Source organism: Myotis brandtii, unplaced genomic scaffold, assembly GCF_000412655.1.
Source record: "Myotis brandtii unplaced genomic scaffold, ASM41265v1 scaffold475, whole genome shotgun sequence".
Lineage (NCBI taxonomy): Eukaryota > Metazoa > Chordata > Mammalia > Chiroptera > Vespertilionidae > Myotis > Myotis brandtii.
This window is the reverse complement of record NW_005368148.1, coordinates 4,733,018-4,752,609: the sequence shown is the minus strand read 5'-3', so window position 1 is coordinate 4,752,609 and position 19,592 is coordinate 4,733,018. Positions and strand designations below refer to the sequence as shown.

Genomic DNA, 19,592 nt, shown 5'->3' with positions numbered 1-19,592 from the left:
ATCCCCCGAGGGATCCCGGGTTGCAAGAGGGTGGTTCTCGGGTGACACACCCCAGAATCAGGCTCCTTCTTCTCTGGTTTCAAGTACATCACCCGAGAACTGCAGCTGCCAAGTCACCGCAGCTTGGCAGCTCCTGCATTGAGCGTCTGCTCCCTGGTGGTCAGTGCGCATCATAGCTACTGGTCGGACAGTTGGACGGTCACTTAGGCTTTTATATATATAAATAGGGTATTCTAATTAAAGACTTGGGATTTTTTTCTAAATTATGTATATACTGTAGTTCCCCTTGTCTGCAGAGAATATGATCTAAGACCCCAGTTGATGCGTGAAACCAGGGAGAGTACCAAACCCAATATATACTGTTTTTTCCTCTACATACATACTTACGATAAAGTTTAATTGATAAACTAAGCACAGTAATAGATTAGTAACAAACTAGAACAATTACAACAATGTACTGTAATGAAAGTTATGTGACTGTGGTCACTATTTCAGGAGATGCCTTGCTGAAGTCCTCGTATATAGGCTCAGTGCTTTCAGGTGCAAAGGTTGCTGTCAATCGGAACACATTTTCTGTTCATGTCTTCCACCCACAAACTTTATGACTTTTCCATATTAACTATGCACTTATCACACACTGTGGCCAAAACTTCTGCAGTTTGAGGTATGACAGCAAAATTAGCAATTTCTTTTTCCTTCTTCATTGTAGGGAGCAGCTCTAGGGTCAAGCCTTGGACTGACCTGTGGCAGAGCCACAAACAAGTCCCAGCCTGGAGGGCAGAGCTCTCCTAGCATAATTAAGCCTGACCTTGTAGCCCTCCCTAATTTCTTCCTAAGTAGCTAATGGGCTGTAGGAGGTGCAGCAAGTGTTGCCAAACAAGAACATTTGTATACATGTTAATCTACCCTTGTTTTAATCAGACTATAAAATAAAGCATTGGCTTGCAGGCTGGGTCTTTTGTGTCCTCATCCAGGCATGGGAGATCCACCAAGCCCCAGCTGTATTCTCTTCAATCCTTCACCACCCCTCCTCAGGTCCACCCTTGGCCGTGTTGGCGCGGCACACTTCATAACTTCAGTAATAGATTCATTCTTACTGTAGATCTTAGCTACCTCAGCATACAGTTTTCTTCTTCCTTTATTAAGTTGAAAGCTTCACCTTTTTACTTAAAAAAAGCACTTTACAGCTTCTCTTTGGCATATCTCAATTGCCAGCATCATTACTCTTGCACTTTGGGGCCATTATTAAGTAAAAGAAGGGTTACTGAACACAAGCACTGTGATACCAAGAGTCAATCTGATAACCAAGATGGCTACTAAGTGACTAATGGGAGGAGGGTATACAGCGTGAATACGCTGGACAAAGGGATGAGTCACATCCATGTGGGATGAAATGGGATGGTGTGATTTCATGACAATATCAGAATGGTACACAATTTTAAAACTTAGGAATTGCTTATTTCTGAAACTTTCCATTTAATATTTTTCGACCACAATTGACCCAGGTAACTGAAACCAAGAAAAGCAAAACTATGGATAAGGAGGGTGAACAACTATACATATTTTGGTAACAGGAGATCTATACACACTTACTCCCTGGATCTTAGGTATAATCCAAACAGATATGTAAAATCAGTTGTATTTCCTAACAGAGTAAAAAGACACTGTTAAATATTAATAAACCAAATACCTGACCTGTGGCATCTATGGCTAAAAAAAATAATACTATCTTTCCTAGGATCCTCACTGATCCCATGCCTGCGAAAACAATACATACAGTTGAAATGAAGCTATTATAAAAAAGCATTAGACAATGGGGGAGGGGAAAGGAGGGTGAGCATTTGTAATACTTTCAACAATAAATTTAAAAATTTAAATAAATAAGTAAAAATAAACCAAGGTAGGGGCGAGTGGGCTAGACAGGGTCAATGGGGAAAAAAGAAGGACATCTGTACTACCTTCAACAATAAAGATAAATTTTTAAAAAGTTTTAAAAAGCCTTAGTCAGTTTGGCTCAGTGCATAGAGCATTGGTCTGCAGACTGAAGGGTCCCAAGTTTGATTCCGGTCAAGAGCACATGTCTGGGTTGTGGGCTCGATCCCCAGTGGGGGGCATGCAGAAGGCAGCCGGTCAATGATTCTCTCTCATCATTGGTATTTCTATCTCTCTCCCACTCCCTCCCTCTCTGAAATCAATAAAAATATATTAAAATTAAAAAAAAAGAAAAGAAAAAAGCCTTGACTTATTTTCTTTATTGAATTAAAATTACACTATATATAAAATAGTGATGTATATACAGAAGGATTTAATGTCATAATATATACAACTATCTTTAAAGTCAGGATGCAAATTACAATGATTATGAATATAAAATTTATATTAAAACCTTCTCCATAGTGGTTTATTTGGCTGTTTTAGTTCGAAGTCGTCGTTTGAGAATCTGATGATCACTTTCCTTCACTTTATGATCCATCAAAATCTGAAATGAACAATTACACAATTTTAAATAAAAATAAAAGCTTATTTTAACTAGTAAAATATGTTCATGTGCTTATTAGACATAATAGGTACATTATATTTTTTGTCTTCTTGGACTTACAGGTATACTATCTTCTACAAAAAAGCATGACTAAAGGAACAGATTTTGTAAAAGATTATTTCAACACTTCATAATTCTAGAATTAAAATAATCTACATTCTGTATTCAGGTATACACAGCTTGAAATAATTACTAAAATGTTTGGAGACATGTAACTCAAATAAATTTTTAAAAATATATTTTTATTGATTTCAGAGAGAGGAAAGGAGAGGGAGAGAGAGATAGAAACATCAATGGTGATAGGGAATCATTTATCGGCTCCCTCCTCCACACCCCCTAATGGGGGATCAAGCCCGAAATCCAGGCATGTGCCCCGACCATGAATTGAATCATGACCTCCTGGTTCATGGGTTCCAGCTCAATCACTGAGCCACACCAGCCAGGCTCAAATAACTTTTTTTCTTCTTTGTTTAATATAGAGCCTGTAACCTGGGCATATGCCCTGACCGGGAGTCGAACCGTGATCTCCTGGTTCATAGTTCGATGCTCCACACCGGCTAGGCTCAAATAACTTTTAAGAAATTATCATTCTCAGTAACAACTATATAACTTAGAAAGTTGAAAGAGCATTGTATTGCAAGTAAAGAAATAATAATTTCAGCCTAGGGAGGAAATTATGTACTAATCAAACAGATGGTGAAAAGTGATGAAGAGAATAGTACTTCTGACAGCATGTCTTAACTGACGCCAATTCTATGCCACTTGCTTTTAAGTGTCTATCTCATATCTGATAGCTGCTGTTGCAAAAAGACTCTCTCCCCTGATTTTTCTTGGCCATTTCCTGCTGAAGGCTTTTCCTTTAATTACTTTTCTATTTTCACTTTCATCCAGTAGGCAAATGTAAGCATGATAAAAAATCAGAACTTTTCCTGTAACAGCACAGCCTGTTCTGAATGAAGAGAATGAGTCATAGAGTCATGGTGACAAACTGCAGTCTTTTCTCAATAGAACCTGGGAGGCTCAGAGGGAAGGTGGGAGGAAATGACTGAATGTCAACTCCAGATTCTTACCAGGCACACTGAGGCCCAGATTTGTACAACAGTGATAAAGATAACAAAAATAGATGCTAGAAGAAAATAAATTACTAGACAGTGATAATTCTGATGGAATTAAAATTCCTCCGATTAGTTCATAAATGTATGCATTAATGCCGCATTTATATTTAATTACTACAAGTTTAACACATTTGATATCAAAAGCATAATATTTAAAGCATGTTGTAGAAATATGATCTAAAGAATAAAAATTCAAACTATTGTAAAATTCAAATTGTTATGAATACTTCAGAATTTAAAATAGCACAAACAGGTTTACTTTTAAGAAAACTGAAGTAGTAGCTTACCACTTGGCCGGATATATCAATAGGAGATGAAATTTCATTTGTGTATAATTTCCGTTTGGCCCGTTTTGGTCGAGATACATTTTCTTTACTTACTTCTACATTCGAGAGCTTTGAAGAGCTCATCGTTTCAATTAATTTCTTTGCTATGAAAAATTATAGATTAGTTAAATCCTGAAACAAAAAATTTTCTAACTGCAAAGGTTTAAAATTCTTAATAAAGAAAAAAACATACCAAGCAAAAAAAACCACTGTAATTTATAAATGGTGAAAGGACATGATAGACAATTAACAAAAAAAAATGAAATGCCTAATAAACAACACATGAAATAATGATTAAGAGCAAAAATAAGTAAGTAAAATATCATTTGACTAGTAAATTATAGTACCACCAGTAAAATGCAGGAGTCGTTAATGATTTGAAAGAGGTTTATGCTATGCAAAGCAAAGAAACAGGATGCATACATAGTGGACCATGCAGCATTAAAAGTAAGGACGCAGATCTATTTCAGTAGTCACATGTAAAGATGTCCACAGGAATATTAAGTAAAGGTAGTTTATTATTGTGAGACCTTTACTTATAGTTAACACATGCACTCACATATACATACACACACATACACAGCGTAAGAGAAAGTAAATTGTTAACAATTAATTGCTTCTGGGAAGAGAAAAAGGAATTTTTAAATGTCTTACTTTGCACATTTGTTTTATTTTTTAAAAGACACATGTTGGTTTTAATAGTATTTTTCCATTTGGGAAAACTCCTGGATAAAATAAATCCATATACACAGGATAAACTATATATTTTTTTAAAATAGTAAAACATTTAAGGAAATATGCTAAAATGAGGGTGCACTTATAAAGGGCTGAACTGAGCTTGAGAAAGCTGGGCTGCCAGATGTCAGAGTACACAATTAAGATAAGCCAAATGAAAGTAACACTCAAGCCTTTCCAGTGGTTCTCAACCTGTGGGTTGCGACCCCTGAAAATACATCCTGCATATCAGGTATTTACATTACGATTCATAACAGTAGCAAAATTACAGTTATGAAGTAGCAACAAAAATAATTTTATGGTTGGGGGTCACCACAACATGAGGAACTGTATTAAAGGGTCGCAGCATTAGGAAGGTTAAGAACAAAGTAAGAAGCTAAACCTGAGAAATCACAGCTCCCGCCCACTCCTTTTCCATATTTTCCCATAGAACAGTGTGGTCTAGGTCAGAAGTATCAGCATAAAACTGAGGGCCATCTCATTACCAAGGGAACCCAGAACAAAAGACTCATGCACTTGCAGTTTTATAGGCCTTGCAGCTGGAGGCCAGGCCGAGGGGCTAGGTGTGAAAAAATAGAGTTTGAGGGGAGAAAGGTGTCTTCAAGGTTGCCTCCCCATCCCGGTCATAAGGTATTCAGCAGAGGCACCTGAGGAAGTTCTCTGCTGAAGGCCCCAAAGAGGCTCCAAATGAAGGCACTTAGGCTAGGAATCCAGTTTCGTACACGCATGGCTGGACCGGACCTGAGTCCTTGACTATAACTCCCTTCAGAGACTGCAATGCACTGTGTGTGCACTAAGTTTGGTGTGGGGAGGGCAGCTCTCCCCATGAGGCCTAACAAGTAAAGCCTCTGTAATTGCTCATGGTCAGCCTTAAAAACAAAACCACCACAGGATTTTGGCCTGGAGGCACCAGACTGCTACTACTAAGCCCCAGCCACTATACTAAGAGCTGGGGATGTGAGCCTGACAGACATTTTGCAGTTGTGGCACTTTTATTCTAGTGCAAAAGAAAACAAAAAATTATAGCTTAATTCAATTTGCACTTTGAAAAGAACACTGTCTGCCGGGTATTGAATGGATAGGAGATAGGCAAGAAGTAAAAGTTAGAAGACCAGTGATACCAAATAAGGAATTAACAGTGGTTATCAGAGCAGCAGAATTTTAAGAATTAATCTCAATTTTCTTCTTTTTTCTCTATATTTCCAACTGATCAACAACAGATATGTATTATAATTATAGCTGAATGTTCAGTGGTTGTTTGGCCTTAAGTGCTAAATGGAGGTGTTTCTTTGGGTGCAGAAGCACAATAAAAAAATCAATGAGTTATTGAGGGCACTATGAACCAAGAAACGTTTGGGAACCTCTGTGTAAGTTTTTACAGAAAAGTACTTTTACACAATCTATCTGAATCAGTTCAACTGTCCCCTGCCTTCATAGTCCCTATCCCTCCCTATTCTCCTCACCTCTACTCTCCAATTTATCCTATTGCTACCACTCAGGTAATCTCATGAAATCCCACTCCTCTACCTGCCGTCTCCCCCCAATAATCTCCCCACATTCTACATGCCAGACGAATATTACAACCTGGAATAGCCTGCATATTCCCTATACTTTCCTGGTACTCTACCTATGTCGAAACTGTTCCTCTGGTAGGTGCGTATCTGTGTGTGTACGCATATATATGTATGTTTTTGTTTATGTATACATGTACATAAAGTGTACATCCTAGCATATATTAATACACAGGTATTAATGTGGCTAAGAAAAAAGCATTCAGCAACTAAACTCAATGGACATTTATAGAAGTATATGTTTTTTATATATATGAATAGGTAATGTTTATCTGTACATAGAAAAAAACACTAGAAGAATATATACAATTATACTAACAGTGTTTATCTCTAGCAGATGTAATTCTGCCAACATTTCATTACTAGGCTAAATTCTTCTGTAAAATCTTCCCATAGTCCCTAATTAGAACAGCTCATTTCCCTTCAATACTACCACAGCACCCTACTTGTATCTCTATAACTACAGAGCAGCCTGCTCTGGATCAATTACTTAAATATAGGCCTTTCTTCACCACATAGTGAGCTCCTAGGCCTTTTCATGTTTCCTCCCACAGTACCTAACATAGGACAGTGAATACTTGAAATATAATAATCACTGTGATGAGTTTATATACCAATCAGATATTAGGAAATACCCTAATACCTAACATTGAAGGGCATTTAATTAATTTTCTGCAAACCTTTTGATTGAAGAATTGTTGGAGAACGTTGTATGAAGTCTCCAAATTTCTGTAGTGTTCCTTCTTTTTTCTTAGCGGTCAAGTTTACATTAACTGCAGATGCCTGACTCCGTAAAGAATATGTTTTATGAGATGATGACTGTGAGGAAACCTAATAAACAAACATTTTTTGTTATTGTTGATGAGGACTGTTAGAAGGAAATATTATAGCCACCGTTGAATTAAAGAGGCCAGACACAGGTTATGAATTCTCAGACAGGGAATTATCAATTAAGAATATAAGGAGAGCCCTGGCCGGGTGGCTAAGTTAGTTGGAGCACTGTCCTATGCTCCAACAGGTTGCGGGTTTGATTCCTGATCAGGGTATATGTGGAAGGCAGCTGATCAATGTCTCTCTCTCTCCCCCCCCCCTTCCTCTCTCTCTCTCTAAAATCAATGGACATATCCTCAGGTGAGGATTAAAATATATATACATCCTTCACATATATACATATATATATATATGAACGAAGGATGTATGGACCGGAGAATGGCACACTGAGTGTGATAGGTAGAGTGGTAAGTGAGAAGTGAACAAGAAGTGCCTGCTACTGGCCAAATGCTAAAGCTTACATTCTAAGCTGATCAGATGAATAGAAATAAAAGATAAATGAGTTATAATTAGACAAAACTGAAAAATTACTAATCAAATGTGACATCTTTATTTTTGCCTTCTACTTTATAAAGAATTGAAGTGGTCAATTTTGGACAAATTAAAAGACAAACCTTTTGTTCCTTTTTGACGGGAGAATTTTTATGCTCGGAAATAGGGGACTTCAAATTAGTTCTGGGTGTAGTATTCTTATTTTCACATTTCACCAACTCCTAAAAAATAATATATTTAAGCACTGGTTAATTTCTTGACAATATTTTCTTTCTCTGGAGTTGAGAGAGAGAGAGAGAGAGAGAGAGAGAGAGAGAGAGAGAAGAAGAAGAAGAAGAAGAAGAAGAAGAAGAGGAGGGGAGGGGAGGGGAGGAAAGAGAGAAGATGAGAAGAGAAGAGAAGAGAAGAGAAGAGAGAAGAGAAGAAGAGAAAGAGAAAGAGAAAGAGGAAGAGGAAGAGGAAGAGGAAGAGGAAGAGGAAGAGGAAGAGGAAGAGGAAGAGGAAGAGGAAGAGGAAGAGGAAGAGGAAGAGGAAGAAAAGAAAGAAAAGGAGATAACAGTTCTTAACCAGGGGTGATTTCTGACCCTGGGGAACATTGCCAATGTCTGGAGATACATTTAGCTGTCATTGCTGGGGAAAATGGAATTTTATTGGCATCCAGTGGGTAGAGGCCATAATGCTGCTTAACACCCCTATGATGCTCAGGACAACTTTCCTAAAGAAAGAGATATCTTGTCCCAAATGTCAATAGTGCTGAAGTTGAGAAACCCTGATCAAAAGTATAAATTTTTCCCAATTTTATTGAAATATTAACATATAACATAAGAAGTTTAAGGTGTACAATATGATGATTTAATACATTTGCAAAATGATTAAAGGTATGAATTTTCCACACACCATATATAATGAAATTATGAGCTAAATGAAAAAGATTAGAAGGGAGAACATCTTTCATTTGAACCCACACAGTACAACAATATACCTTCCCTTTCCTCAACTCCCAAATTCTGCAAAGCATCTATGTCTACGACCTCTACTGAAATTTGACAGCACTGAAAACAAAATAAAATAAAAATCTTCAGTATAAACACAGGTAAAATGTGAAAACATATTCTCTCTTCCCTTCTAAATAGACATGACATCTTAGGAAAAGCTTTTGTAGCATTGTTAACTGAACTGGCACAAATCCTAGTTATACCAAAGATTATAAGGATAAAAGTGGGGGGGGGGGGGGGCGCCAGAACAGAAGCAGATAAAGGATCATGACTGAACCTCAGAATTCAAGTCACCAAGTGAAAGCCATTAAGGGTCAAAAGAAGCAGACTTTCTTTTTTTTCCCCTTTTTTAAAATATATATTTTATTGATTTTTTACAGAGAGGAAGGGAGAGGGATAGAGAGTGAGAAACATCAATGAGAGAGAAACATCGATCAGCTGCCTCCTGTACACCCCCTACTGGGGATGTGCCCGCAACCAAGGTACATGCCCTTGACCGGAATCGAACCTGGGACCTTTCAGTCCGCAGGCCGACGCTCTATCCACTGAGCCAACCCGGTTAGGGCAGAAGCAGACTTTCTTAAAGGGGAAGGCAGGTGGCATCATGGGAAGCAAACAAACAGGACAGATTTTAACTCCATCACACTTGTAGTGTTCAATAAAGAGCACTTTGGAGTCTTCACTGGAATAGAATATAACACTGTATATATGATTTTCATGAGAGCCTCAGTTTATTATAGCAGTTAAGAGCTAGTAAAATCAATTAAAACTTTTAAGTTTTACATGATTTGCCTACAACAATCTGTATATCTATTCTGAAATACACATGGAGCTAAAGGAGATTACAGACCAATAGTAAAACGAATAATTGTATTTTAATACTGCATACACAACAAATTTTCCTTTTCCCTTGAAAAAATAAATCAAGGAAATAAACATAGATGATAAAATACTTAGTATTTTAATGGTATCTAAAATGTATTAGATATAAATTAAATATAGAATAAAAGTTAACAAAGGCTATAGAAAACAACCTCTAAAGGTGTTTTAGGTGTAGAAGGAAATAGTCTAAATAATATTTATTTAGTAAATTTATTACCTGACGGAGAGCCTCAGGAGTATAGTTAGTACTACTTCTGCTCTTCCACCAGCTTGAAAATATAGTACTCTTTAAAAGAGTTAAAAAAAAAAAAATTGTTGAAGATAGTTATTGTGCTGAAGAGCTTACAATTAGTTTTAAACTTAAAACAAATTACTTACCTATCTATGACATGTGGAATACAAACTAAGCATTTTAAACATACTACATCTACTCTTTTATTCCCAAAAGGAGGAAACAGGGGGGTCAGAAAGTTTGTGTGACATGATAGAGGATTGGATAACCCTACAATCAAAAAGCTGCAGTAGAAAAAGAAAAAGCTGCAATAAGAATAAACAGATTTTTTTTAGCCTTCCACTAAAAAGAGGTCCAAATTTTAATATACTGGCTGTTAGAAAAAGAATTTCTCTTCTAAAAGAGACCATAGAGTTATGACAATAGAGACCTAAGATACGGATAAACTATAATCTTAGTATCTATAAGCTTTTTGTTTGATGACTATTTAACTACAGTGATATTCTAGAATATGCCATAATTCATGATTTTGGTCTCTAACAGCAGTGCTTATGAATCGGAGGGAAGTGTAGCAGAGTTTAAGTATATATTGTAAATGAGCTCAACAACAATAATGCTTGCTTGTTAAATTTACTCATCAGTTAAGTATTTACCTGTTCCATTTCGTTGCTCTTCCTCTTCCGAGCCTTGGAAATCTTAACCGTTACTGGTAAGGCACAACCAGGGTGTTTCACTGCCATTTTGTTTGGCTGTAAAGGTGTAAATTGAATCTCTAACTCAGGTTTTGGAAATCGAGTAGTTTGATTATTTTCTGTTGACACTTCACAAGAGTCAAGAACTACAAATTCATCCTATAACAGGATTAAAAATGAAAACAAACCTTATTTGAAGAATATAAATTTATAAATCACAAAGAATTAACTCTCGAATACCTACTAAAGACAAAGGAGTTAGAAAAGATAAAAATTGTGCTGGGGTCAAATTCAATAGAGCAAGGACAGAGATTGAATTATCATCTACCCTCTTCAAGCTTACACTAGGTATGTTAATATCGAGGGAAACTTAGAAATTAGTATTTCCCAGTATGATCCTAAGAATTATCTAGAGAATTTGTTTAAAAGATCCGTGGAACCACACCACAAACCTACTAAATCAGAACTCTCCAAGGAGAGCATAGAATTTTTAATAAGCACCCAGTTTACAGTACATTAAGGTTTGCTGCAAATTCTTTGCTCTGCTACTACTCTTCCCACTGAGAGATGGAGTTTCATTCTCTTTCCTAGAATCTGGGCTGGCCCTAGTGATTCCCATGACCAACAGGATGTTCTTTTGAGGCTCAATCATAAGAAATCTTCTAACTTCCACTCTGCATTGTCAGAACACTAACCTACAGGACACACCCCTCTCCTCAAAATGCCCCACTTCAGAATCTAGCTATAAGAAGCCCAAGCCATAGGGAGAGGTTCTATATAGGTCCATCTGACTTCCCAAATCAGCTCTGTGAATGAATCATTTTGGAATTTTAGCCCAGTTGAGCATATTAATTTCATAAAGGCAGGAAAAGTATGCAAAACAGCCTAACAATACCATTCTCCAAAACTGTCAAGTACACAATAACTGCTGGAGTTCTTAGTAGGAAGTTGGAGGTTTAGGAGAACATACACAAATTTATAGAGAAAGAAATCTTGTTTGTGGATCTTCCAACACAAATTTATAGAGAAAGAAATCTTGTTTGTGGATCAACTTCCATCTTTTTTTTTTTTCAAATATATTTTATTGATTTTTTTACAGAGAGGAAGGGAGAGGGATAGAGAGTTAGAAACATCGATCAGCTGCCTCCTGCACACCTCCTACTAGGAATGTGCCCGCAACCAAGGTACATGCCCTTAACCGGAATCGAACCTGGGACCTTTCAGTCCGCAGGTCGATGCTCTATCCACTGAGCCAAACCGGTTAGGGCTCAACTTCAATCTTTTATACGAACATTATGATCTATAGTAGTCTCTAAGGTCAATACTAATAAGCTGAAAGGGAATGGCTCAGAGTATTTCCCTAGATTAAAATGCCCTTCTCTTCCTGTTCTCTGCTTGGTAAAATTCTAGTCAACCCTGGATGATGTTATGATGTTATTTACCTTCGCTAATCCACATCCTCAACCACTGAGGCAAAATTCATCATAACCTTCTCAGTCAGTGTTTCTTAGTACTCTGTTCATACATTACACTTAGCCCAAAAGGTAAGGTCAAACAAGGTGGTCATTTATGTATCTGTCTTACCAGATTTTTTCCTCCTTGAGGGTGGCAATCATAGCTTATTTATGTTTGTATTCTCAGTATTTCGCAAGGTTCCCAACACTAAATGCTCCCAAAAAATGTGTTTAAAAAAATTTTTTTAAGTAATTTTATCTTCAAAACTTTAAGTGCACAGAAGTTTTATCTATTTCATATATAATCTGAGAATCTGTATTATCCAAAGTGATTCATAGAATCCTAAACTCACTACAAATTATGAAATTTCATTGTGAGCTAGTAAGATTGTTGATCAAGTTATTAAATGGGTATGATTTCAAAATGCTAATTAAAGGGTCTCTTAGAAGGGCCAATAATCATCCATACTCTATCTTTTGTGGGATTTCCTATTTCTGGTCAACAAATTTGTTTATATTAACAGATCTGTTATTTGAGATCAATATCACTTTGAGAGGGTATTATTTGGAGATCTAATCTCTCAAAAGAATTTCACGTCTCCTCAAAAACCTTTACCTTTTTTCCCCACAGCGGGGAGCATATATAGCTAATTATAACAGCAAGATAACTACAATGGTTGATTAAATTATACTTGCATGTGTTATTTAGTTATTAATGGTCACTGGTAAGTAAAGAGGGTAAAAAAGTGGACTGTGTTACCAAATGCCCACCTCTACTTCATTGCTGGAAATTTCAAAACCTGTAGACTGAGGTTCAGTTTCAACTCCACCAAGATCTGTTGAACTCATATGCATGGGCTTGATATCCACGGTTTCTTTTTCCTAAAGTAAATATTAAAGCAACAAGCCACTGTAACCAAAAATAAATTAAAACACTTCAACTAAAGAATATAAAATCAAGACTTGGGCAGATAAAATAGGGGAAGCAATCAAAGACTTCTTCAATGAGCACGTAACTCTCCTTTCTCTTCTCTTTCATCCTCAGGAAAGGCTGGACAATATTCCAACCTCTTCTGAGTTTGATATAAAGAGAATGTGAAAGATTACTTCCAACTTCCAAGGTGTTTTACATATATTCTCTAATTTTACTTTCATTGTAACTCTTGAATTAATTTGTCAAGAATCATTCCTACTTTCCAGATGAGGAAATAGAATATGATATGGCCAAGGTCTGTACTAAGTTAGGATCTGAACTTTGATAACACAATTTTTAAAAACTAGAGTTTTGGAAATGAAACTATAGCATTACAGTAGAAAAGACCATATTGATAACTAAACCTTTTCTTGTTACACACTGTTCATCCCACTTTCTGAGTCATAGGTTATGTTCTATTCCTAAATCTACTTAGGGATCTACAAAGAAGTATTAGATTACATTTTTAAACTTGATAAATTTCGACCTGGGCCTTCTCATCACTACCATCAAAATCAAGTCAGCCCTGGCCAGTTTTTCTCAGTGGTTAGAGTGGTGACCTGGTCTCATGTTCCATTCCCAGTCAAGGGCACAAATCTCAGTTATAGGTTCCCCAGCCCAAGTAGGGGTGCAGGCAGAAGGCAACCAATCAATGTGTCTCTATCTCAAGCTGGTCTTTCTCTCTTTCTCTCTCTCTCTCCCTCCCACTCTCTATTTATTAATGGAAAAAATAGCCTTGGGTGAGTATTAAAGAAATAGAACATTTAAAGAAAATCAAAAGTCAAATACATCTCCATGTCAACTACCCATAACTGTTAAATAAGATTCTGTTGAATAAAATGTGGGGATAATAGCATGTACTTTCACTGAGGTAAAAACTGAACTGTGCTAATTGTCTTTTACAAATGCTCTCAAGTTTCACAACTCTATTAAGACAATATTATCTCTGAACTAAAAACTCAAAATTCATGAAAAATATCCAAAGAATTTTTCAAACTCTGATTCCCCTCTGATCTATTGGAAACTTACTTTTTTAACCTTTAAGGATTTAAACAATTTTGAAATTTTTCTTTGTTTAATATTTTTTTAAAAGGCATAGAAAGGACAAGATTTTACTGACTGTTTTCGAAGCCACTGATGTGATCCTTTTTTTCAATTGTTCAATTTCATTATCTTTTTGAGAGTTACTGGATATCAGTGCTTTCAGCTGCTTTTCTAAAGCTTCAACCAGTTGATCCCGTTCTTCTCGCCACTTTTGAAGGTTGCTATCTTTCTCTGCCAGCTGTGCTGTCAGTGTTTCCTAACCAGAAATTAGAGAAAATGTTAAAGTATATATTGATAAAAGTTGTATATGAGATAAAACATACACACCATGCTAGTAGAATGTACAGTTCAAAATGCAAAACAAGTTTCACAACACAGTAGGGATAGCCCTGTGGCAGTCAAAAGGAAGAAAATTTTAAGTTCTATATCAAGACAGAAATGTAATTAGGTATTTTCCAAATTGCTAAATAAACTGAAGAAAAAAAAAAAGAACATATGTGATCTTCAAGATAAAATGGGACAGAAGAGTCATCTTACTGTCATCCAAACCTATAGAAAAGTTTTGTAAGGATTTATTTGAGCCAGACTGTTGAGGGCATGCCCAGAAGCAAGATCTCAATGGATTGAGAAAATGCTCAGAAGAATAGCAGTTTTGCGGTTCCTTTTATGCATTAGCCAAAGGATAAAACATAAGGAAGGTTACATGAAATCTATTGTGGCCAATTAAGGAGACAGGAGAAAGCAAAGCAGGGACATTTCTAGGATTAAATCAAAGGCAAAATGGAGAAATACTTCTTTTACAGTGGTAGGTACAGGAGTGTTAATAGTTAACATTTACGGGGATAGCAGGCAGGGAACATGATAACAATGAGGGATTCTGTGGTCTCTTGCTATGGTGGTCTTGTGCTCTGGTGCCTGCAGTTGTGCCTTCAAGGGTCTAGAAAAAGATGCATAAGAACAATGGACAGAACTCACTCACTTAGAGAATGACTTTTGCTAAGGAAGCTCTGGGCCTGTGACTCGACTACCTACCATGGCCTGTCCAATTAGGAATTTGTGATCAGGGCATACTGTGTGGTCACTCTTAGTCACTGAGCTTGTCAGGCCTGCCACGTGCTCCTCCATCCCCTACCCCAACTTGTCAGGTTTATTCTACAGCCCTTTTTTATTCACAATAAAAATAGAAAAGGTGCCTTTAAAAAAAAGAAAACAACGAACCATGCACAGACAGATATGAATCCCAGAGATAAACTTAACAAGCCCAAGAAAGCAGGTGAAACACACCAAGGAGAAAGTATAATTGCTACCAACCACTTCGTTTTGTTGCTTTAAACCACGCTCTCTGTCTTCAGCATATTTTTTCATCTCTTTGTTTCGTAGATTCTCAGATTCTTTAGCTTGAGTGATTAGTATCATTTTCTCATCTAACCATTTCTTTCTATCAGAGTTATATTTCTGTTCAGATTTCTATATATAAAAACAGTACAAAAAACTATCAGATGCTTAAGTAGTCAAAAAATCTATTTTTATACCATTTTCATAAAACCCATCACTTTTTAAAACCTTAAAAGTGCTTGTCTTTCAACAATGACAAGATCAGTTTATTTCAGATTATAAAATAAACATTGCTGGTTTGCTTTCCTAAACACTATTCCCTTATAAACTTTACTTTGCTATGAAGTTCATTATTTAAAGGCTTAAGTCAGTGAGCATAAGAAGAAATAAACAATTTAAATTCCTGAAGAAGTTAGACACACGTCTTCCTAAATGACAGAAAAAAAAAAAAAAAAGACTTTGTGTGTGATGGTCTTTCCTTTTTTATTTTTTATTTTATTTTATTGTTGAGAGTATTACAGATGGCCCCATTTCCCCCCGCTTTCCCTCCCTCTACCCAATCCTAGGCCTTCACCTGTCTATTGTCTGTGTCCATGGGCTATGACTAATTTGTGCTTCTAAATCCCTTCACCTTTTTTAGCCATCCCTCCAACCTGCCTCCCATCTGGTAACCTTCAAAATGTTCTCTTTATCTATGAGTATGGTTCTGTTCTGCTTGTTCACTCATTATAGTTCATGTAATACTGTTTAGTGGTGATGAAGTCCTTTAGCTTTTTCTTGTCTGGGGAGTTCTTTATCTGACCTTCCATTCTTAATGATAGCTTTGTGCCTTGGCTGGCGTGCTCAGTGGTTAGAGTGTCAGCCCGCAAACCGGAGGGTCTCGGGTTCAATTCCTGGTCAAGGGCATGTACCTTGGTTGCAAGTTCTTTCCCCAGCCCCGGTTGGGGCAGGTGTGAGAGACAACCAATCACTGTTTCTCTCTCACATCTATGTTTCTATTTCTGTTTCTGTTTCTCTCTCTCTCTCCCCCCCCCCCCCTTCCCACCCCCTCACTCTAAAAAAATCAATGGTAAAAAATATTCTCATCCCGGGTTTCGGCACTAAAAAAAAATAAAAAAAATTCTCAGGTGAGAATTAACAAAAAAATTAAAATTAAAATAAATGGTAGCTTTGCTAGGTAGAGTAATTTTGGTTGTAGGTCCTTGCTTTACATGTGATGGTCATTTCTAATTGTATGGGTCTAAAAATAAAATATTCCTGGGTATATAAGATGCCAAATAAAAAATAACATGTGCAATAAGGCAAACATTTATTAGTTTAAGGATCATTGAGAACGTCTGGACCAAGAATACAAATGACCAGTAATTTTCAAATTGGGTTCAAAGGCATCTAATTTATACATTCAAAACCCAAGTAAACAAGAACAATAACACCACTTTAAAATATATATCCCACTGTTTTTAGAACTATGGTAGTCAATTCCAAGATTATAAAGCTTATAATCTAAGATATGTGATTACATCATTTGAGAGCAATGCAAACATACCAATACTCTTAAATATAAACATTCTCAATATAGTTCATGCATTTTTTCATAATTAATAGTATATTTACTTGAGGTTTTCACAATAGAAAGGGTAAATTCTAGAATATATAATTAACCCTTACAAAAGAAAGTAGTGATTTTTTTGTATTTGTTCAGTACCCAATTACATACAGCCTGCACTTAAGAAAATAATTTAGATTTAGTCAACTTTTCAAAATCATCATGTTATCTTTAATCTCGAGTCTAGTTATGAATGCAGCTCCTAATTTACAAAATTTTAAGCAGTGTTTGGTAAATCCCATTAAGAACATATTTCCCCTATATGTTATATTCCATACATAGTATGTTTGAGTTGAACATGGAAAAAAATATAAACAACAAACAAAATATCTTCTATATAGTATGGTTTCAAATATATCCCAGTGTCCAGATATTTAACATTGTTCTTTTCCAACTCAATAATTACATATGTAAATAATTACATATTTATAATAATCAAAATAATTTTCCTAAAAGTCACCTTTCCCATAGCAGTATTTGATAAGTAAGAAATTCAAGAGTAGAAAAATAGGTAAGATATGGTGACTTAAGTATTAAATATGTAGAATATAAAACTGAAGACCCAACCACTGTATTTTCATTTGCAATTAGTTTGTATCTTGGGAATTTCCTCCCCGTGTCATTTCAATGTATACTGAAAAAATTATATCAATATATTAGTTACTCCTAGGAATTATTTTACCCGTACATGAAGCAACCATAAAATATTTACTGAATTCTCCTCTCATCAGAAATATAATGAACACATAAATATATATATTATTGTACTGATGGGTGGTCATAATAATCTGGCCACTCAGTGTATATATATTCACTGAGTATATATTCACTCAGTGTATATATATATTCAGTACAATGAAGTGAATTAGTTATGCAAATAATAATAATAATAATAAAACCTTGAGAGTATTTGCTTAGGAAGTTTTCAATATTCAGTATTTTTGGAAGTGTCAATGAAGTACTGATGGGGTGGTCATAATAATCTGGCCACTCAGTGTGTGTGTGTGTACACACACACACACACACACACAAATAAAATCCTACCTGTAACTCATCTTGAAGTTTATTGAGCTTTTTACTAAGCACATCTGTGTTACCCTCAAGTTCTTCATTTGAACTTTGATTACTTTTGGTTTCCAGATCTTTGCATTTTTCTTTCAATTTTTCCAATTCTGTTTGAAAACATAAAATTATTTTTAAAAGCATGCAGAATGATACCATTTAGAGATACATGTGGCATGGGATACAAATAAGAAAAAAGAACACAGATCAAGACAGAACTAGAACTACACTAAGAGCCTCACTTTTAAGAGTTCTTACCAAATTCTTAGAGAAGAGGAACTACAGGGACCTTATGGGCACCCACTGAATAGTGTTCAAATTTATACGATATAAATTAAATGCATGTCAGTCTTAATTATATAGGAAACTTCACGTAATTCTCGAAAATTAAACTGTGATGGTATTCTCCGGGATGAAATCAGAGTATTTATACAAAGATAATACTAAGAGCTAGAAAAAGGTAAAACTTAGTTGAAAGTTTATTCTTAACATCTGGGGAACATTGCAAGAGCATGTCCTTAGTCCTTCTTTACTATACACAATTTTACTTAGATAAAATAATTTTCATCACATTGGAAAATGGCAGGTGACAGGACATTGCAAAGACACACCAAATACATTTTCATTATGAATTATTATAAGTACTATAATACTTTAAAAGGAAAGAAATCTAGGGAAATAAAGAAAATGTAAGAGTATGTCTTGAGATATTTAAGCAATATTGTTTTACCTGTAGCAAGCCTTTCAGCTTCCTCTAATTTAGCTTCAAGCACTTGATCTTGTTCTACCTGAGTTTGTTCTTGTTCTTCTAGTGTCATCCGCATGTCTTCAATTATTTTTTCTTTAACACTTAGATCTAAAAATAGTGAGTGCACATTTTAGAAATTACTAACATCTCCATCTAGATATCCAATTTTTCTTGAGTTCTTCTAAAAACTAAAATACACTTTTATCAACTATAACAGAATATGAGTTCCATATAAACAGAAACTGTCTTGTTCTCTGCTGTACCCTATATGTCTAGAACAGCACTGGTATATATGAAGCACCAAATAAATATCTAATGTGCAGATGGATGCTTGGATGATTGCAAGAATGAATGGATAGATTGCAAGAATGAGAAGTAGAGGCAAACAGAGTGAGTGGAAAGGGAAAAGTAAAACTATCTCTAATATGCAGAAGACATGATCTTACATATAGAAAATCTTAAGGAATCCCCAAAAAGGAAGAAAAATAAAGAAAACTTCATTAGAGCTCATAAACTAGTTCAGCAAAATTGCAGGATACAAAATCAATATAATCAAATTGATTTTCTTTTTATACACTAGCAATGAACAATCCAAAAATGGCATTAAGAAAATAATTCCATTTTCAAAGGCATTATAAAGAATAATATACATAGAAATAAATTAACAGAAATGTGCAAAACTTATACACTGAAAACTAAAAAACATCATTGAAAGGCATTCCAGAAGGTTTAACTAAATGAAATGATATCCCACATTCATGACTAATACTGTTAGATTGGCAATTTCCCCAAATAGAACCTCAGATTTGACAAAATCACCATCAAAATTCTAACTGGCTCTTTTGCAGAAAATGACAAGGTGATACTAAAATTCAGGTACAAATCCAAGGAACCCAAAATAGCCAAAACAATCTTGGAAAAGAACAGAAGTGAGAGCATTCACGCTTCCCATTTCAAAAC

At 35.6% G+C, this 19,592-nt stretch overlaps 1 protein-coding gene across 5 annotated transcripts in view; it reads right to left on the bottom strand.

Moving 5' to 3' along the window:
• Nucleotides 1–2,237: 2,237 nt before the first annotated feature.
• Nucleotides 2,238–19,592, bottom strand: part of KIF20B (kinesin family member 20B) — a 60,792-nt gene continuing 43,437 nt past the window's right edge. For 3 of the 5 annotated variants that reach the window (XM_014547490.1, XM_014547489.1, XM_014547492.1), the window contains 11 exons: nucleotides 18,615–18,740; nucleotides 17,867–17,994; nucleotides 15,193–15,348; nucleotides 13,958–14,137; nucleotides 12,636–12,746; nucleotides 10,372–10,569; nucleotides 9,704–9,772; nucleotides 7,732–7,830; nucleotides 6,967–7,117; nucleotides 3,942–4,084; nucleotides 2,238–2,479 (listed from right to left, as the gene is read on the bottom strand). In XM_014547490.1, coding sequence (XP_014402976.1) covers nucleotides 2,402–2,479; nucleotides 3,942–4,084; nucleotides 6,967–7,117; nucleotides 7,732–7,830; nucleotides 9,704–9,772; nucleotides 10,372–10,569; nucleotides 12,636–12,746; nucleotides 13,958–14,137; nucleotides 15,193–15,348; nucleotides 17,867–17,994; nucleotides 18,615–18,740 — 1,439 coding nt within the window. In that variant the 3' untranslated portion in view covers nucleotides 2,238–2,401. The remainder of the gene's footprint in view (nucleotides 2,480–3,941; nucleotides 4,085–6,966; nucleotides 7,118–7,731; nucleotides 7,831–9,703; nucleotides 9,773–10,371; nucleotides 10,570–12,635; nucleotides 12,747–13,957; nucleotides 14,138–15,192; nucleotides 15,349–17,866; nucleotides 17,995–18,614; nucleotides 18,741–19,592) is intronic. The other 2 variants (XM_014547491.1, XM_014547493.1) reach the window with 1 other exon arrangement.